General features: G+C 39.0%; 2 protein-coding genes and 1 long non-coding RNA gene across 7 annotated transcripts; all 3 read right to left on the reverse strand.

The window, feature by feature from the left end:
• Positions 1–342: 342 nt before the first annotated feature.
• Positions 343–10813, reverse strand: fdxr (ferredoxin reductase). 4 transcript variants are annotated; one of them, XM_046376627.1, is made up of 12 exons: positions 10164–10803; positions 9592–9689; positions 7453–7548; positions 6860–6982; positions 6633–6746; positions 6421–6522; positions 5460–5567; positions 4559–4643; positions 2740–2939; positions 2463–2634; positions 2200–2373; positions 343–778 (listed from the first exon to the last, which is right to left on the reverse strand). In XM_046376627.1, exons 1-12 carry the CDS (start codon positions 10243–10245, stop codon positions 648–650), a joined length of 1485 nt encoding a protein of 494 aa, XP_046232583.1. In that variant the 5' UTR covers positions 10246–10803; the 3' UTR covers positions 343–647. The 4 variants fall into 4 exon arrangements, with proteins under 4 accessions (XP_046232583.1, XP_046232584.1, XP_046232586.1 ...); XM_046376628.1 differs by having other exon boundaries at positions 9592–9648; positions 10164–10802; XM_046376630.1 differs by lacking the exon at positions 2200–2373 and having other exon boundaries at positions 10164–10813.
• A 321-nt stretch (positions 10814–11134) lies between these two features.
• LOC124052418 lies at positions 11135–13614 on the reverse strand. Of its 2 annotated transcripts, none has more exons than XM_046376633.1 (4): positions 13426–13614; positions 12013–12378; positions 11777–11901; positions 11135–11686 (listed from the first exon to the last, which is right to left on the reverse strand). In XM_046376633.1, the coding sequence occupies exons 1-4, from the start codon at positions 13499–13501 to the stop codon at positions 11543–11545; spliced, it is 711 nt and encodes a 236-aa protein (XP_046232589.1). In that variant the 5' UTR covers positions 13502–13614; the 3' UTR covers positions 11135–11542. The 2 variants fall into 2 exon arrangements, with proteins under 2 accessions (XP_046232589.1, XP_046232590.1); XM_046376634.1 differs by having other exon boundaries at positions 13448–13610.
• A 111-nt stretch (positions 13615–13725) lies between these two features.
• Positions 13726–16633, reverse strand: LOC124052419. The gene is made up of 5 exons (XR_006841994.1): positions 16550–16633; positions 15137–15232; positions 14730–15026; positions 14562–14576; positions 13726–14408 (listed from the first exon to the last, which is right to left on the reverse strand). It is a non-coding gene; the product is annotated as an uncharacterized LOC124052419 (long non-coding RNA).
• Positions 16634–17336: the final 703 nt, after the last annotated feature.

Below are 17336 nucleotides of genomic sequence, written 5' to 3' on the forward strand. Positions count from 1 at the left end.
TTTTTTTTTTTTTTTTTGGCCCCTCCTTCCAGAGATTACTTGTATGTAACTTGTTTTTTCTTGCATTATACCAGTTTAACACTGAACACTTAGAATGTATTTTTAAAATGAAATCTTGCAGGCATTTTAAGTAGAGCCAAATACCCAGTAGCATATAATTCCACTCAATATATTAAGAATTATACTGGCCTGACTTGTCTAAGCAGGCTATCCCCCACTTTCTGTCATGTGTCAACCTAATGGGTATTAATGAGTCTTAATATCAACACAATTTATGTACACTCTAGAGTGAAATGCACCATGTAGGACAATGTCAGCAAATGCAACAACTGGAAAGGCTGCTCCAGGACAGAAATAAAATGATGCATTTTATTTTGTATTGGACACAACCTAAAATAGACAGGCTAATTTACATTATATGGATATAAAAAATTGGTCTGTACTCTAATATAGTAATTTAAATTTCTGCATTTCAAGTAGAGAACTACCCTACAATCTCAATGTGTACTGTGCAGTATGAAATAAGTCCATTTTAAGTGCTATATAATGCAATTCCTCTTCTGCATCCATGGTGTTCAATCACTGATGTCCCCACTGTTATGTCAACTACTGTTCTCCATGTTTCCTTGTGAGTAGTTTGTCTTCCCTCACTTGCGAGCCACTTGCAGCATTTCCTCCACACTCAGTAGTTTTTCTCTGGGTTTTCCGATGGCTTCACCCCTACTCATCTCCACACTGTCAATCTTCTCCCAGTCTGAGAAAATCACTGCTTTCACTCCTACAGACAAAAAACATTTGGTTGTAGCTTAATATATATGTTTTAGAATAACAAACACCTTGTGGCTAAATCAATAACATGCATTTAACAAAATTGTGGCTGAGACACGCAACATTTCCATTTCCTTTAGGGAACATTTCCATTTCCTTTAGGGAAATGTGTGTGCATGTGTGTATCATATACAGAAACAGTGATGACACTCACTGTAGTAGCATCACAAGTATGAGAAATTATCAGGAAGTTCGCAATAAGATGCTAGAAAAGTCATATATTTTTATCTTTAAGTCAGTCTGATGTGTCAGAGACATGCAACATTAACCTTGTGAATAGATAGATAGACAGATAGATACTGTATTGATCCCGAGGGAAATTCAAGTATAAGAAGGCACATGCCAATTACAGAGAGTGATGGTGTCATGTAGTTATTTGTCATTCCCAACAAGAAAACTTGAGAGTCATTTCTAATAGCCTGGACCACCTGTTCAGTTTTTTCTCATTTTAATGTAAGTCTAATGATTATACTGTATATTTTGGTGCTCATAGTTACTTAAAACTGGAACGGATTAATTGTTGAGTATGGTTAGCTTATTTATAGTCCAGCTGACAAACACCTGTATTATGACATAAATAAATAACAATAAATAAATAACAGGGGTTAAATTTTAACTGCTGTCTGCCTATGTGATTACTCACACCATTTTATTGTGTGTTTTTGTCTGGTTTGGCAGTGAACACAAGCACATTTTTGTCTCTGTAACAACAAGTTATAGCATGTTCTCAGACTGACAATGGAACATGTCAGTCTGAGTAACAGGGTGAGTCAAAGGTGCCCTGTGGAGTTTTCTTGTAAACAAAGTTGTTGTTTTCTTTTTTAAATATATCCAGTAAGTAAATCGGGGTTGTCCCTGAAATCTAACAAATCTATTCAGGGCACTTCTTTCCTATAAAAACATTTGCAAGGCTTACTTTTTGATTTTTTTTTTTTTTTTGGAATGCTACAGTCCTAATTCACTGTCTTCGACCTGTGAATTGCTGCATTTCCGGGCACATTACTGCCACCTGCTGTTCAATGGACTAACATGAAACCATTGACAAAAACGTGTATTATGTACCCATGTGCGTGTAAGTGTGTCCTTAGGCATGTTTTTGAGACATGCCTAATAGCTATCCATTCAGGAAAAAAAAACACACCTTCATAAGTCTACTAACCCCTCCACAAGTGCCAAAACAATGATGCAACAGACAAAAGCAGGGGCCACAGAGGTCCGCCAGATAATGACCCACCCATACAATTATGGAACGGTAGGAATGAAAGAGAAAGTCAGCTGCTCGATATATCCTGAGTAGTGTGCTCACAGCTCAGATAACAGGGGTTGAACCCTGCTGAGCGTGATGACACCAGCAAAGGGACAGTATAGTACCTCTCTTTTCCAGCAGACTACTGATGCTTTGTGAACCAGGCTTGGCAGCAGATAAATCCAACGTTCCTGAGTTCATGTCCTCCAGCAAGGATCGTGCTGTGTCGAAACTATTGTTCATAGTGGTGGCTATCACACCTGTTGGACCTGTTTTCAGCCAGCCACTACAATAAAGACCTGGAAATAAAGATGGTTTCACCACATTTTTTGAGTGACAGATTTTATCTTGCTAAGTGTTGTTGTTCTTTATGGCATTTAATGAGTACCTGCAGCTTGTTGAATACGGCCCATGCTGTTTGGGACGATGGCTTTGTGGGAGTCAAATGGCACTGATGGATCGATGGGGAGGCTCCTGTAGCCGATACTGCTAATGACCAGGCCACAGGTCACATCCTCCACTTCTCCAGTGAGCACTGCACGGGCTCCCTCACCTGAACCCTGGACACATAGAGGTAACCGCCTTTTAACCAGGCCAATGTACAAAGCAGTTGTGTATGGCTACATAAAGAACATCTTGAGTTTTAAAATCCAAATCTTGTTTACCTCCAGCCTGTTGACTGCAAGTCGGATGCCAGCTGTTCTGTTGTTGTCAGGGTTGGCCAGGATTTCAACGGGGCTCCGGAAGAATCGAAAGGCCCAGATGCGGGAGGCTTTGTTTCGTCTCTCCTGCTCTTTTTCTTCAGGGATGTCCAGGGCTGTCTTCAACAGTAGCTCTGTCAGACGCTTCCTGGGCCTTGGCAAATCTGACACAAGCACAGATACTTATGCTTAAAATGATGGTTGACTGGTTTTGAGATCATTTCCGATAACAAATGTTTTCTTTACACTGAAAGTGATGAGCATCAATCATTATGCTGAATCACTGTATTTGTGTCTACATTTGGTGGATTTTCTCACATCCATTAAGGCCAGTCTGATATCAATATTGGGGAGTTTTTCAAAAAATCTTTTATTGACAGGATTTAGAAAAAAATAAAATAAACACATAACATAAACAATCAATCTTGATATGGATCGTCATGTATGTAGACTATAAATGCATGCAATCCAATTTAGTAAACATGGAAAAAGTGTGTAGGTGTGTGTGTGAAAGTGTGTGCAGACACCAACAACAATTATCACAAACACACACACACACAAGTACCTACAAACCCACACTGCTGACTACTGAAAGTATCAAAAGCCTCAATGCTTTGTAATGAAACCAGCAATCTTTTTCTGGTAAAAATATTTTTGGTGCTCTACATTAGAATTAGAACTGTTACAGTGCCACATATAGAGTAACCATTAACTGCTGCTAACTGAATTCTCTCTATAAGTCCACGACTGCATCTGCTGTTAGCTCTTTAGCTGCGGGAAAGCGAAAGTGAACCAACCTGGTCAACCTCACAGCGAACGCAGTCTTGAATAAGTTAATAAGTTTCAATAAGTTGAATAAGAATAAGTTTCCCCTCTTGACATTTTGTGTGTTTATACATTGGACTAAATAAGCTAAGAGAGCATGTGGTATGTAAAAAACTCACAGGATGGGCTGGAGCCAGTGGGTTAGGATGCTAACTTCAGCTGATATAACTGACACAAAAAAATAAAAGACTTTGTGCAAAGTCCAAACTGTTATTTACTCACATTCTGCTGTTAATTTTAGTTTTTTTCTTTTTAGCAATTTAAACTAAAATTCTTAGTTTACAGACTGTACCTTTAAACTCACTGGCTTTCATAAATTAGCATCTGCTTTTTGATGTGCTGCTGTAACCACAAACCAAGTCACCATGGACAGACACAAACCATCGGTCTCTAATATCCTTCACTTATTGCTTATCATGTTTAACACATATGAGGTCAAGGTCCTCATAATTAGCCATGAACAGAGGCAAGGAGACTGTTATCACTGTGAGCTGGAACTTGCCCAGCAACATCAGTCAGCCCAATGTCTTTTCAGGACGAGGACAGTTGATGGTCTTGCATAATGTTGGTGTAGTCTTAATCTGCAGTTTGTTAGCCCTGGTGAAAACCTACCGTGGATCTAACAGCTGACACCAGCTGTATTCAGTTTCAGTTCACCTCACCAAATATGGCCTGAAAGTCTCAAAAGCGTATGTTCCTGCTGTTAACCACAGAAATTATTTTTTTTCTTTCCAATTGTCTGCTGAAGTCATACTTTCAGCAGTTATCTTACACGTTCTGCACCACTAGTTTGCTAAAAGGAAAAAGAAATAGTCTTATCCTGTGTTACATACAGTATGTTATTGTATGTAGCCTCTTGTATTGCCTTAATTCAAAAATGTAAAATGTCCTTGTTTTAAAGAACTGGGGGAATCCAGCAAAAAGAAGAAATAATAGATGGATTTATTTCATTTCTTACCTTTAATAGCCTCTGCAACACCCTCAAAATCTGCCGCTAACATCTCAGGTCTGGTGTCGGGCAGGTTCACCATTTCTCTAAGCTCCTATAGACAAGGGGAACGTAGCAGGAGTGGCTGACTGGACTAGAAGATGTCTCTCTTTCATATTTTTTCCATCGTTTTCTATTGGTTGTGGTAACATTGTACTTGCCACAGTAATTGCTGAGATATGAGATCACATTGCTATAAAGAAGTCCAGTAAAGCATGACACAGTGCTTATGTGTATTAGGTGTTAAAACACCCACACTAAACTAGTGTTTCCCGACCACAGGTAATACTACTCCATGAGATACTTCTGTAGTTAACAAGGTTAAGTATGAAGAAAGTGTGGAGTAGTTAAATTAATTTTAAAATACATGAATTATGATTTGATTAGTCCACATAAGATGATGGATGGTCATGATGCTGATCTTTAGTTACCTTAAAGCAGTGCTTCTCAATGGGGGAAATGGAAAAGAAATGGTTAGAGTTGAACTAATAGCTAAAAGCGATAGATAAATGACTAAAATAATTATCTGCGTAGTAATGTTACTCAACATAACCCTTTTAAATCATCAGAACATTTCTGAAACATGACAGGTGAGGTTGATGAAGTGCCCAGACTTGAAATATCAGTGAAAATTTTCCAGGAAGTCATTGTGTGAAATGTTAAGGATGTTTACAATGGAAAGTTTGGGAGGAATTTTACCAACTGGTTTCTCTTTCTCTTCAAAATAATGTCTGACTAGCCTGGATATTAGACCCAACAAACTCCGGCTGCTTTCCCATATGCAATTTGTACTTTAACTATTTTTAAAAATCACTATCGGAAAAAGTTTTTGTTCTTCTCTCCAACAAACGTCCTCCACTCATGAACACACCTTGATTGTGCAGGCAACTTGTATTGGTCCTCTCCTGCCAACGATCAGCACCCTGCGGATTTGGCTCTCTGCCAGAGCCTCTACAGCAGGCTGGGTGATGTCTGTTTTCTGCAGAGCAACAGGAGAGATTTTCTCTTTCAAAATCAGATTTCTAATGAGCTGTAAAGCTGATGTTGATTTAAGGTGATACTCCGAAAGACTTCTATTATTTGTTATTTCTGATCCTGTATGCCTGAAGCTTACATTCTCACAAACCGAATCCTCCTTTTGCTATTCATATTGAAAGCATTGCATGCTACTGTAGCGTTATTAAAATGATGATAACACACAAGGCAGACACGACTTCGTCATGTACCCATGAAGATGCGGTGGCCCTTCAGATACCACCAGCACCACAGCATTAAACTTCATATACTGCAGATGATTACTTTGGAGGGACATGCAGTTTGAGACCCTCATTGAGAATTCAGTAGTTGACGTATGGTACATCAACAAATTGCAAAAAATCTTTTGCCTTTCCTCACATTCTGTACTCTCTGTGAGTCAACCAAATGTAAGCGATCTCAACTGTGGATGAAGTTTGCTCTGTTCTTTTGTTACCACTAAACTCAGATAAAGACCCGCTTTCAAGTCAAGGCCGGTGGTAATACATAGGGTTGAGCTTTTTACAGATATGTGGTTACAGTTTCCTCCATGCAAAACTCTGTCTCACTCAGTAAAAGCTTTCAAGATTGTTTTAGGAGATAAAAAGTCTTTAACAACACTGACTCCATCATGCTATAAACAACAACTGACTCTGCAATCTAATCTTTAAGGACAGAGCACTGAGTACTGTACTTGTTCTTCGTCTTTATCACACCTATCACTGGCTGTCTGCATTTCTGTGTCATTTCTTTGCTTTATTGCTATATATTTTTAACGATATTCTCATGTTAAATAACCAAGGCTGTGTGCTTTTCACCTTTAAAATGTCAATGGGAGACAGCAGGATTCTTGCTACATCCAAGGCCACATTGCCTTGACCAAGAATGACTGCTGTTTCACAGCTCAGGTCTGGTCTCAGCTGAATGGAAAAGATAAGAAAAAGAAATTTAATGATTGAGAAGCAGAAAGTAAAAAGGAAGAGAAAAAAAATGGCATATCTTAAATGTTTTTATATGGTCCAAAGTATACCTCTTGACAGCTGGGCAGCCCATTGTACCAGCCAACAAAGTCTTTAGCAGAGTACACACCAGCCAAGTCTTCTCCTGGCACTCCCATACTCCTATTTCCCTCTGCCCCATAACTCTACATAAAATGTACAAAAAAACATAAGATAAAGAGGCTTATGCACACACACACACACACACACACACACATCATCAGGCAACATGTATTTAAGGGTGATACTATGTTCTTACCAGTACGACTGCATGGTAGGCTTGCTGCAACTCTTCAACGCTCACATCCTTTCCCACATTCACATTACCATAGAAGCTACAGCGTGAATGTTTGGCTGTCTGGGTGAACGTATTGATGACATTCTGACAAGAAGAAAAAACTGAATTTGTCAAAGAAAAATACTAAAAGAGCTTTATAGTTTCTTTAGCTGTGGTTAAACCCCAATATGTGCATCAGTCTGTTAATGGAACACCGTTAATGCAGTACTAGGCTAGGGTTAGGGTTGGGTTCTTCGGGTTCATTCCTGCCACATCACAGCTGTGCTGTCATAGTTAAACTTTAGTTGTCTAAAATTCCTCAAGCGTGCCAACGATTGTGATCTACATGCCTGCAACAGGCAAACTGTGTAATCTACTTTTCCAAAAAACTAATCACGATCAGACAGGACTAAGTAATCATACCAACTTTATGAAAACTTTGTGTAGGTCACGCCTGCAGCCTGTTGGCTAGGTGACCACCTCGAAACCTGCCGAGTTCTGCTCTTACACTGTAAATCCCCAAACAGTGTATGACAGTTATCTGTTCTCTAACTTGTCTTTTTAGGATTAGAGACCTTGACTTCAGGATGATCAGGGGCCACTCCAAACCTGACCAGGCCGAAGGGGACAGGCAACCGCTCATAGATGTCCACCTCAACATCTTGACGGGCCTGGAAGGATGAAAAGGAGAGAGACACAGCATGTTAAATGGAATTCTTTTGATGACAGTTGTTGGACATAAACATTGACAGAAAGACCATGGCTCTTTAGACAGAGTTACAGGATACTGCTGGTGTTGTTTTAGCTTTATTTTAGTCATGTTAGCAGTATAGCTCTGGGGATAGCTATGCTGGGTGGTCCACTGTGACATTATGTACAGACAGCCATGGTCCCAACACGATGACCTTTCTTTATCCTGTTTTTCTGGCACCCTCACCCTTCACATTTGTGGCTTCCAAGTAAAAACCTACAGTAAAATGCTTCCGCAAATATCAGAAGGATTGAAATGAAATTACAGTCACACATTCCTCAGGATAAATGTTGGTTTCCTCTAGTGCCAACATCAGGCCAACCAATATTTTGGTTTATTTAATTGGAAAACAAAAAAACATTTTCTTTTTCATCTTTTTACTTCTTCTTCCTTAGCTGTGTTTTGTGTGCAGTGCTAATTAGCAAATATTGGCATGATAACACACAAAATGAAGAAGGTGAACACAGCAAAACACTAGATCTACTAAACATCAGCATGTTAGCACTGTCTGTGTTAGCACTGGGTTGACCCAACCGGTCAAGGCAGATAACCACCCATCTTGAGCTGGGGTCTGCTCCGAGGTTTCTTCCTTCTAAAAGGCAGTTTTTCCTCGCCACTGTCGCCAAGTGCTTGCTCAAGGGTGAATGTTGGGTTCTGTATATTACAATTTAATTAAAGAGTTTGGTCTAGACCTGATCTAATTGGAAAGTGATAACCTTTATTGTGAATTGGCGCTATATAAATAAACTGAACTGAACTGAATTGAATTGAACTATGAATGTTAGCATTTAGCTCAAAACAATACTGTGTCCAAGCACAGCCTCAAAGAGACATGAGCGTGGCTGTTGCCTTGTTTCAAACAAAACACGACCTGTGACGGTGACGCATGGCAGAGTGTGTTAATGCACTCACCCCATGAGTGCACTAACCCCATGTACAGAAGAAGATGCGGTCTTCAGCCTGTCTACGGTCTCCCTTGTCTCACACCCCCCATTTCCTGTCACTCTGTCTGACTGTCCTATTCATTAAAGACATATAGTAAATGGCCAAAAATGACTATAAATGATTACTGTTTGAAGTGTAAAAATAAGAAGCCACTTTGCATCGTGTGCCTTATTTCTTTGTATTAGCTGTTTTATGTGCCCAGAATCTGTTCTTTACCCATTTGCTTTAATTTTATGCCATGATATGTTCTTTATGTATTGGAAAATGTAGGAAAAAAACTTCACAGATACATCACAGATACAATGAATATGTCTAGAGAGATAAAATAAGGTCAACATATTAAAAGATCTCTATTAAAAAATATGCAATATTTTAGGACATCTTACACATAAAAGATTACAAGTAGTTCAAAACTAAACAGATGTGGCCCGGTGACTCAGAAATACCACCCTCGTCTTGATAAAGTGGTCTGCAAGTTATTTCCTGTCTTACTTAGAGCAGGCCTTTGAAGTTCAAGGAAAAGCTATTGAAAAGCTATCAACTGACATGAAAAGAAAACAAGACAGTGTGTGACAGGCGTGGCAGGGCATTTAGTCGGTTTAGTTACCAATTTGTTTAAGGTGGGACTGTTGGCTAAATTGTTTAAGCTACATGCAGTCAGTATTTTGTGCTAAAACTTAACTGGAAATATACTAAAAAAATAAACACCAGCAGGAACATTTTCTTTATAGGTCAAGATGGAAAATCTATCTAACTATCTGCCTTTAATCTTAAATATCACTTAAAACAAATAATGAAGAAAGAAATGCACAGTGTATTGCCACTGTTATACACTGTGAGGGTTTACAAACATAATAATGACTGCACTGTATATTTGAAAAGAAGACTACACAGGTCTTTAGAGTCCAAAGAAGCTAAAAATAAAATCTAACTCAGTTATTTTATTTTTTAAAATATCACATGCACTAAGACAATCATTTGCCTTTTGTGTCAACAACACTGGCAGGAGAGGAAATACCTTAATCAAATGCTGCGCCGTGTAGAAACCTGCTGGACCGCTGCCAACGATACACACCTTTGGGTTACAAGAAGAAAACGACGCCTTTCCATTTATACCTACAAAGTCAGCAGAGCACTGGAGCTGTGGCTTAATTGCACTAAACGGAAAGGTCTGTACTTCGAATAAAACATCTTATTTAGTCATTGTAACATCATCCCAAAGGCAAGCTCATGAGCAGTTCACAAACAAACAGGGGAATGGTTACTTCCTTTCATAACGCTGTTTGTACTGCACACTAGGGCTTGTTTCGGGCATAAAGTCGCTCAATATTATATTTGACTGATATATTAGGCATATACCCAATTAAGCACATTGGGTATATGCCGGATTACTGACTGAAGTCACAGGTTTCTAATATCCTCAAGCAAGGGTTAAACTTTATCGAAAGGCAATTAGGACAAATAATAATAACAAAATTTTACACTGGGTTTGGCGTGTGTTGCCTCCTTACTGAAAAGGCAACAGCGCGAGTACTAGAACTACATATTAAGCATTAAATACAGTAGAGTTGTGGTTTCAGGGTGTCTCACCATCATGTAGTCGTTTCATCCACCTACTTCTGCCTGAAGTCCACAAGTTCAACCCAGGAAGCAGCAGTTTGTGGCCACTCATTTTTCCCCTGGCTACAGACAAGCTGTCTGCCTTTAAACCAAGAAATAGTTAAATAAACTGCGATGTTTTCCTGGGATTTTGTTACCAGCCCAGCATCACAATCTCTGCTTCGAGCTTTGAGAGACAGTAAGCAGGGCTGAGAGCAAGAGCCAAGGAGAAAACCCCTTTGTCGTCCCTGAGTAGTTTTCACAGGCTGTGTGTTCTCCACTAGCTAACTGGCGCTAACATTTAGCTACGTCTGTGCCTTTCAAACTGTGTTTGATTTATCATACAAACACTGATTTTAGAACATACAGTACTATCATCAAAACTGACTTTTCAAAGATGCACCTTGTGTTACATCCACAGTGGTCCGTGTTGCACCGACGATTCAGTACCATAGTTCCGCATAAATATGTTGATCTTTTTCTTCAAAATGAATTATCTTTTTTTTTTTCTGTGCTCGACTGACAGCTTGCATTATCGAAAAACTATATCCCTACGTTTCTGTGTGAATTAATTTGTCATAAAATGCAGTAATGGTGCAATATTAAGAAATATAATGTGAATGCTGTTAGAATTTTATCTTCTTGCTCTAGGATAGGCCCTGCGATTGACTGGCGACCAGTCCAGGGTGTACCCCGCCTCTCGCCCGTAGTCAGCCGGGATAGGCTCCAGCGATACCCCCCCCCCCGCGACCCTGACGGGTAAGCGGTGAAGAAAAATGGATGGATGGATGGATGCTCTAGGATAAGGGCGGGGGTTGTTACAGTATTATTATATTATTATATAATATTAAAGCATTATACATCATTATTACTATCAAAAGTAGTAATTTAAGTCAAAACTTAAAACAAACGGCATTTTAAGAAGCTTAGATTTAATGTACATGTCAAATCAGGCAGAAAAATGTGGATCACATGTGTTTATTAGTTCAGAATCTTTGTATGAGGTGCAGAGAAAACATGCAGAATAAGCATATTGCAAAACCTAACAGGTCAAGAGGACATGAACTGCAAAATACAGTGAGTAATAAAATGCATGCTCTGCAGTTTTTCTTCACTAACGCCGTTCAAACGCATGACACCTGTATGCCACATGAGCCAGGATGTGGTAGCTCAGTCACTTTTCTGCAGACAAAAAACAAAAATGTATAGAAAAAAAGGAAATGAAGCTGAGAGCAAGCAAGACAAAGTAAGACGCCTCCGTTGAGCTTGTAAGGGCGAGCTGCTAATCTGCGAATCATCTGTTACATGCTGCCAACACTTTTTCAAGAAATCTTCATCTCTTTTCATAGTCATGACATCAACTTTTTGTATCACAGAATTCCCCTAAAGTCCATAGCATTTGCAGAAGTGGTCATGTATGGGCAATGTTCAATTCTCTGCTGATGGCAGATATGTTGTGATCTGTTAGGTCTGGGTGGTTTTACAGCTCTGGCAGGTCTGAAGTTCTTTTTAAACTATAGAAACACAAAGAAAACACATGAACACATTACATCATGACATTGTGTTTGCATGATCAAAGCCCCTCTGCTGACAGTAGAACTTACTTGCATGCATCTCGCAATTAGTACTCCGATGACGAGGGACAATGTGAAGACGACTGCTGTCACACTCAAGACAAAAAAGATGAGGTGCTCACTGTGGTGATTGCATTGTTCCTGGGAATATTCCTCTGTGAGGAGACATGGTGGACATTTAATCGAAAGACTATAAGTCAAAGTGTTTTTTGATATGAATGAACAATACATGTTTGAACTCAAATGACGGGTACGGTTCTTTCTACCTCTGACAATGATCAGGGTGCCTTTGCTGGACCGGGTTTCTTGCTCTGCTGTCTCTGATTTGAAGTGTATCCAGCTGCAGTAATACCAGTCTGTGTCCTCCAACCCCAGCAGAGACAGCTCCCACTTGAATCCATAGCCCTTCTCGTTCTGCTGGACTGGAGTTATGTCAATTCGACCTACAAATTCTGGAGCCACGGTGTGATGGCTGACTTGTCCGTTCCTCAAGTCCAGGTACACAACATCCCTGTTGCCATGGAAACCCCTGTTCAGGTAGACCCCCATTGGGTCAGACAGTGATGTGGAGCATGTCATCACAGTAGATGAGTTGACTCTCACTAGAGAGATCGAGACGGGGTCTTGTGAAACTGTAAGGGACAGATAGATTGTTACTGACTGACTTGTCTGAAGTCTTATTTCACATAAATTCCTTTGCAATGAGCACTTTAACCTCATGTTTAAAGGTAATTCCTAAAAATACATGATTTCAGACAGTGGAGGAAAGTATTTAAGTACATTAAAGTACAATTTTCAAATTCCCATACTTTATTTGACTATTTCTTTTTTATGCCATATTTATACCTCTAGTCTGCTACATTTCAGGGGAAAAAGGCTGTACTTTTTACTCCACTTTATTAATCAAACAGCTAAATACATTTTTTCAAGATTTTAGAACAAACATAACTTTGTTAAAGATTAAACCAGTGGTTCTTTGCCTTTTTTGGCTTGTGATTTCTTACAATCATGTAGTGTTAAGTTGGACATTTCAACTGTGTGTTGGATGTTAGAAGTTCCACCAAAGACCTCTTATATACATAGTGTCATTCAAATAATTGTTGGGGACCCAAAGAGGTCAACTTGTCTATTATTTTACAGCAGCTCAGATTTAAGGAAAGTCCAAGAAATTAAGTTTTGTGTAATGAAACTTTTCCTTCTTTCTTGCTCTATTAATAATATCACAGCCTCTAGAATAGCAAGTGGACTCATTTATGTTGATTATGTTATTTTTATGTTATGTTGTGGTCAATAAAGTTAACTTGAACTTGAGATTCTTATTGTGACCCACTGGACCCACTATTGGACTTAAGTGACCTACAGTCACAGAATATAGTAACTAAAACTAGCTTCCCCTCAACCAGGTACAGGAGTAAAATGCTTCTGTGACTGACACAGAAGTATTTTCATCTCCACGGATGAGATGCTGTTACTTTTGATATTTCTTTCCACTGCTGCTTTCAGAGACACAAACTTAGAGGACATAAACAGGATGAGGCTGCAAACAAACAGGAAAAGCTGATTCAGGCCCACCACTGAAGACATCTTTTTTTTAAAACCCAAAACATATCTTCTGTACTTATTTCTCTCTCTCTCTCTCTCTCTCTCTCTCTCACACACACACACATACACACACTCACCTGTCCAGGTACTGAGTATTACCTCAGCAAGCATGCAGAGTAATCCCAACACACAGCTCCACCAATGGGCTGTCATTCTGCGAGCTGGGCTGCAGACGGGCTACCACAGAGTCAGGCTGAGACACAGCAGCCTGACAGACGGACTGACTGACTGACAGGTTGACTATCAACACGAATACTTAAATGGAGACGGAGACGTGTGGTGTACAAAGGAAATGTGACAGTGATACTTCTGCTTGGTGTTGATCAGCTGTGCGTGGGTGTGTATATTGTGCTGCATCAGTTCAAAGACATGGAAGCTTTTGTCACTGACAAAACTTTATTCAAAAAGATGTTCCATCACACATAAGTGTTCCACATAAACATGCATCATAATCCACAGGGTAAGTATATACATGGTATCATATGAATCATTCCTTTGACAGTATACAGTATCACATTGACGTTTGATTCCCACTTAGCTTGTTTTCACCATAGAATGACAGAAACTCTGTAGACTTCCAAGTGACTTCTTGAAAGTGTTAGGCATGTTAGACTTTTTCTGCCTGAGAAATGCTCATGATTTTCACAACATGCCAATAGCTTGTAACAGCCTTTCCATAAAATCTAGGGTATGGACCCACACAGTGCTCTTCAAAAATAAAACTGAATCATAATATTGATGTACAAAGATTATGGAAAAAAAAAAAGCAGTATGCTACACAGTCAGGAAGAAGAAGAAATATATACACACCCGTGCCTGCACACATGCAAGCACACACACACACACACACACACACACACACACACACACACATACACTCACACGTATAACGCACAAGTTTCAGAATTGGTCAAAGCGTCTTCTTTAGTATGTAATCCCTTGGCATATTGATTAAACCCTCTGTCAGTCCTGAACAGGAAATACAAACTTCCAAAAACAACGAGGATGGCAAAAATGCTCAATAGGATAATTGTCACAGTGTATCGTGGTTTGGATTCAGCTGGAAAGACAAAATAAACTTAAATTAACATGGTTCAAGTCCACCTCATTCCAAAGAAGACTTTCAATGCATAAAAATGATTAATAATGAGGCACAGGTACAATCATTTACATTAATTTGCCAGAAAACTTTAAGACAGTAGAAGCTACTTACGAGGTGTGGATTCAGCTGGAAAGACAAAATAAACTTAAATTAACATGGTTCAAGTCCAACTCATTCCAAAGAAGACTTTCAATGCATAAAAATGATTAATAATGAGGCACAGGTACAATCATTTACATTAATTTGCCAGAAAACTTTAAGACAGTAGAAGCTACTTACGAGGTGGGCTGCGGAAGGCCTCAACTGTGACAGATTCTTCAGCCATACCACAGCTTGTCTCTATTTCCACAGTGTAAATTTCCTCTTTGAAGGGATTTGATGGAATTGTCAATGACACGTAAGTCAGGTTATCAGATTCACACTTATGGTGAAGTGTGACATTGCCACTAGTTGAGTTTTCCCAGATATACTCCTTACAATGACAGTTCTTTTCCAATGTATTTATAGTGCAGTCCACTGTCACGTTTGCTGCATAGGAAACTGTACAGTTCAGTGACACTCCTTGATTAGTCGCTCCTGGATGCGAAATTAGAATAAGAAATGATATGACTTAGTTTTTTTCCCCACTTCACAATTTATGTAGAGTATTTTTATTTCATTATTACACAAGCAATATAATAAAGTACTTGTCTTTGATGATGCACTGCCTTGTAGAAACAAAGCAGCACAGAGCAGACTTATCCACAGGCAGGACATCCTGTAGGCTTCACTTTTGTCAGAAACTGTAAAAAAGAAGGAAAAAAAAGTGATATTAAGAACGAGAGGCAACTGTACTGTCCTGCCTCAGCCTGGTAGATGGGAATCAGACTTGGCTCATATCAAGGTTGGGGTGATGAGTTTGTTATTGGTCTTAAGTTTTAATATGAATGGTGTAATATTAATTTAAAATCATCTCAAGTTCCTCATGTTCTAATTCAAAAAACTTCAGGATGTTTTTAACCCGTGTCACCCCTTAAAAACAGAATGTCAGGATTTTCAAATCCTTTATGGCTTTCATTCAACCGAATTCAGAGGCGACACACGGCAAACCCAGCGCAAAATGCATAAAGTGGCTGTGTTGTCTGTGTAGATTCTCAGTCATTCCGGTCATCTTGCATAGAAGAGCTTAAGTTGGGGCAACTGAACTTCAGTTTAAAGGGAAGATGTTTCACCTCTCATCCAAAAGGTTTTTCCAGTTCTTCTTGGCATATGAAACTATGAAGCTGTGATTTTGAGATATAACGTCGCTGTTCGAGCCAGAAACATGTAGTCTGAGATTATTAAGGCTTGTCTTTCAACGCTGTATTTTATGTGACATATTCTTACACTCTTACACACATACACACAGATCAACTGCTCACAGAGCACACTGGAAAAGATCCAGTTGAACTAGTTTTTATTCACCATATGTTACTGTAACCTCCTCATTGCATTTCAGGAAGAAATCTTGCACTTCACTACAACAGGTTCATATAACAGGTGTAGTTACTGGGAAATATTCAGATGAAAAATTTTACATGCAAACATAGGCCTATGAAATTTCCATAAACCAATGATTTCCAAATAATTAAAGAAGTCAAATAAAATAGAAATTATGATATGATCAAATTAATTCAATCACATTTTTGTGCTTAAGAATAAGGAATTAGAATGACGTTAATCTTAAACTTAATACCACACACCTTCAAGCAAACTGAGTTAAGCCATGAGTTCTCACTGAGAGTGAGGGTAAACATAAATAGTTAAATAAGTAGTCAAAGGCTACAGATAAATACTTACTTAATACTTATTTACAAGTCATTAGTCAAAGTCATGAAAAAAGTAAGCCACTCACTAAAGGAGCAGTGCAAATGCAAAACTAAACATTGCCAGTTCAACTGCAGATTAATTGATGCCTCTCAGCAAACTCATGCATGTGAACCCTTTTGGATCAATACCTTCTATTATTCTGATGAAAGTACAAGTGAGCTGACTGACTTATTAACTGCCTAAAGGGGGGAAAAGCAAAGCCTTGCACTTCACTTGTATGTAAACTGATACAGAGAAAGACAGATACTTACCTTATGGAGTGCTTCTGTCTAATGAGAATTTCAGTGAGTGATGTCCACAAAATCACTCCTGTTAAATGATCCAAGTCAGCACCCACGCACACCACACCTGCTGGAATTTTCTGAAAGTTGCATGACTTCATTTCCTCAGGTGACAGAACAGTTGGCAAGGTATGTAAACACTTTCACAGTTTCACTACAAAAGAAGCCCATTGTGTTTTTCCCCATACAGTTGGTGCGGATGACTTGAGTTTTCCATTCATTAAAACTTAATTAACAACAAGAACTACTGCTCTGTCGAGCAGGACAGGTGAGACTTCGTGTCTGAAGTTAGTGCACAAGCTTGAACTAAATATAAATAACTAAAAAACGTCTTACAATCAATTTGAGCTTCTGGAGACTTGGATTACAGCAGACGGCAGCTGTGTGGAGCCATTTCAGACTTTACTTCAGTTGTATTTTTACATTATAAAACAACCCCCCCAGCTGCTTCACTTATTTACTAGAATCCTGCAAGGCTGTTTTGCCGCGAAGCTCCAGAAATGTTTTGTGGATTAAGAAACTTTTCATCGATTAGCGGGTGAGAAAATAATGGCTGAATTTCCATTTTTGGGCAAACTGTTCCTTTACAGACTGTGCAAAACAGGACAGTGAGCTGCTGTTGGTTGTTGCTTTTGGAAAGTGCCATCACAGTTTTTTTGTGTTTTGTGAAAAATGTTTATACACTGGCTTTTGTTATTGGTATAATATAAGTGAGCATTTATCATCTGGTTGCATCATAAGAGTCAGTGGAGTTTCA

This window comes from Scatophagus argus, chromosome 21, assembly GCF_020382885.2.
Source record: "Scatophagus argus isolate fScaArg1 chromosome 21, fScaArg1.pri, whole genome shotgun sequence".
Taxonomy (NCBI): domain Eukaryota; kingdom Metazoa; phylum Chordata; class Actinopteri; family Scatophagidae; genus Scatophagus; species Scatophagus argus.

Excerpts from the sequence above, each read along its gene's own strand:
- LOC124052418 (XM_046376633.1), bottom strand. The coding sequence starts at position 13,501 with ATGACAGCCCATTGGTGGAGCTGTGTGTTGGGATTACTCTGCATGCTT. Across the intron at positions 11,902-12,012 it reads CACCCTGATCATTGTCAGAG|AGGAATATTCCCAGGAACAA; the intron begins GTAGAAAGAACC and ends GTCTCCTCACAG. Across the intron at positions 11,687-11,776 it reads TAATTGCGAGATGCATGCAA|TTTAAAAAGAACTTCAGACC; the intron begins GTAAGTTCTACT and ends GTGTTTCTATAG.
- fdxr (XM_046376627.1), bottom strand. The coding sequence starts at position 10,245 with ATGAGTGGCCACAAACTGCTGCTTCCTGGGTTGAACTTGTGGACTTCA. Across the intron at positions 2,940-4,558 it reads TGTTGCAGAGGCTATTAAAG|ATTTGCCAAGGCCCAGGAAG; the intron begins GTAAGAAATGAA and ends TGCTTGTGTCAG. Across the intron at positions 2,635-2,739 it reads TTGCAGTCAACAGGCTGGAG|GGTTCAGGTGAGGGAGCCCG; the intron begins GTAAACAAGATT and ends CTATGTGTCCAG.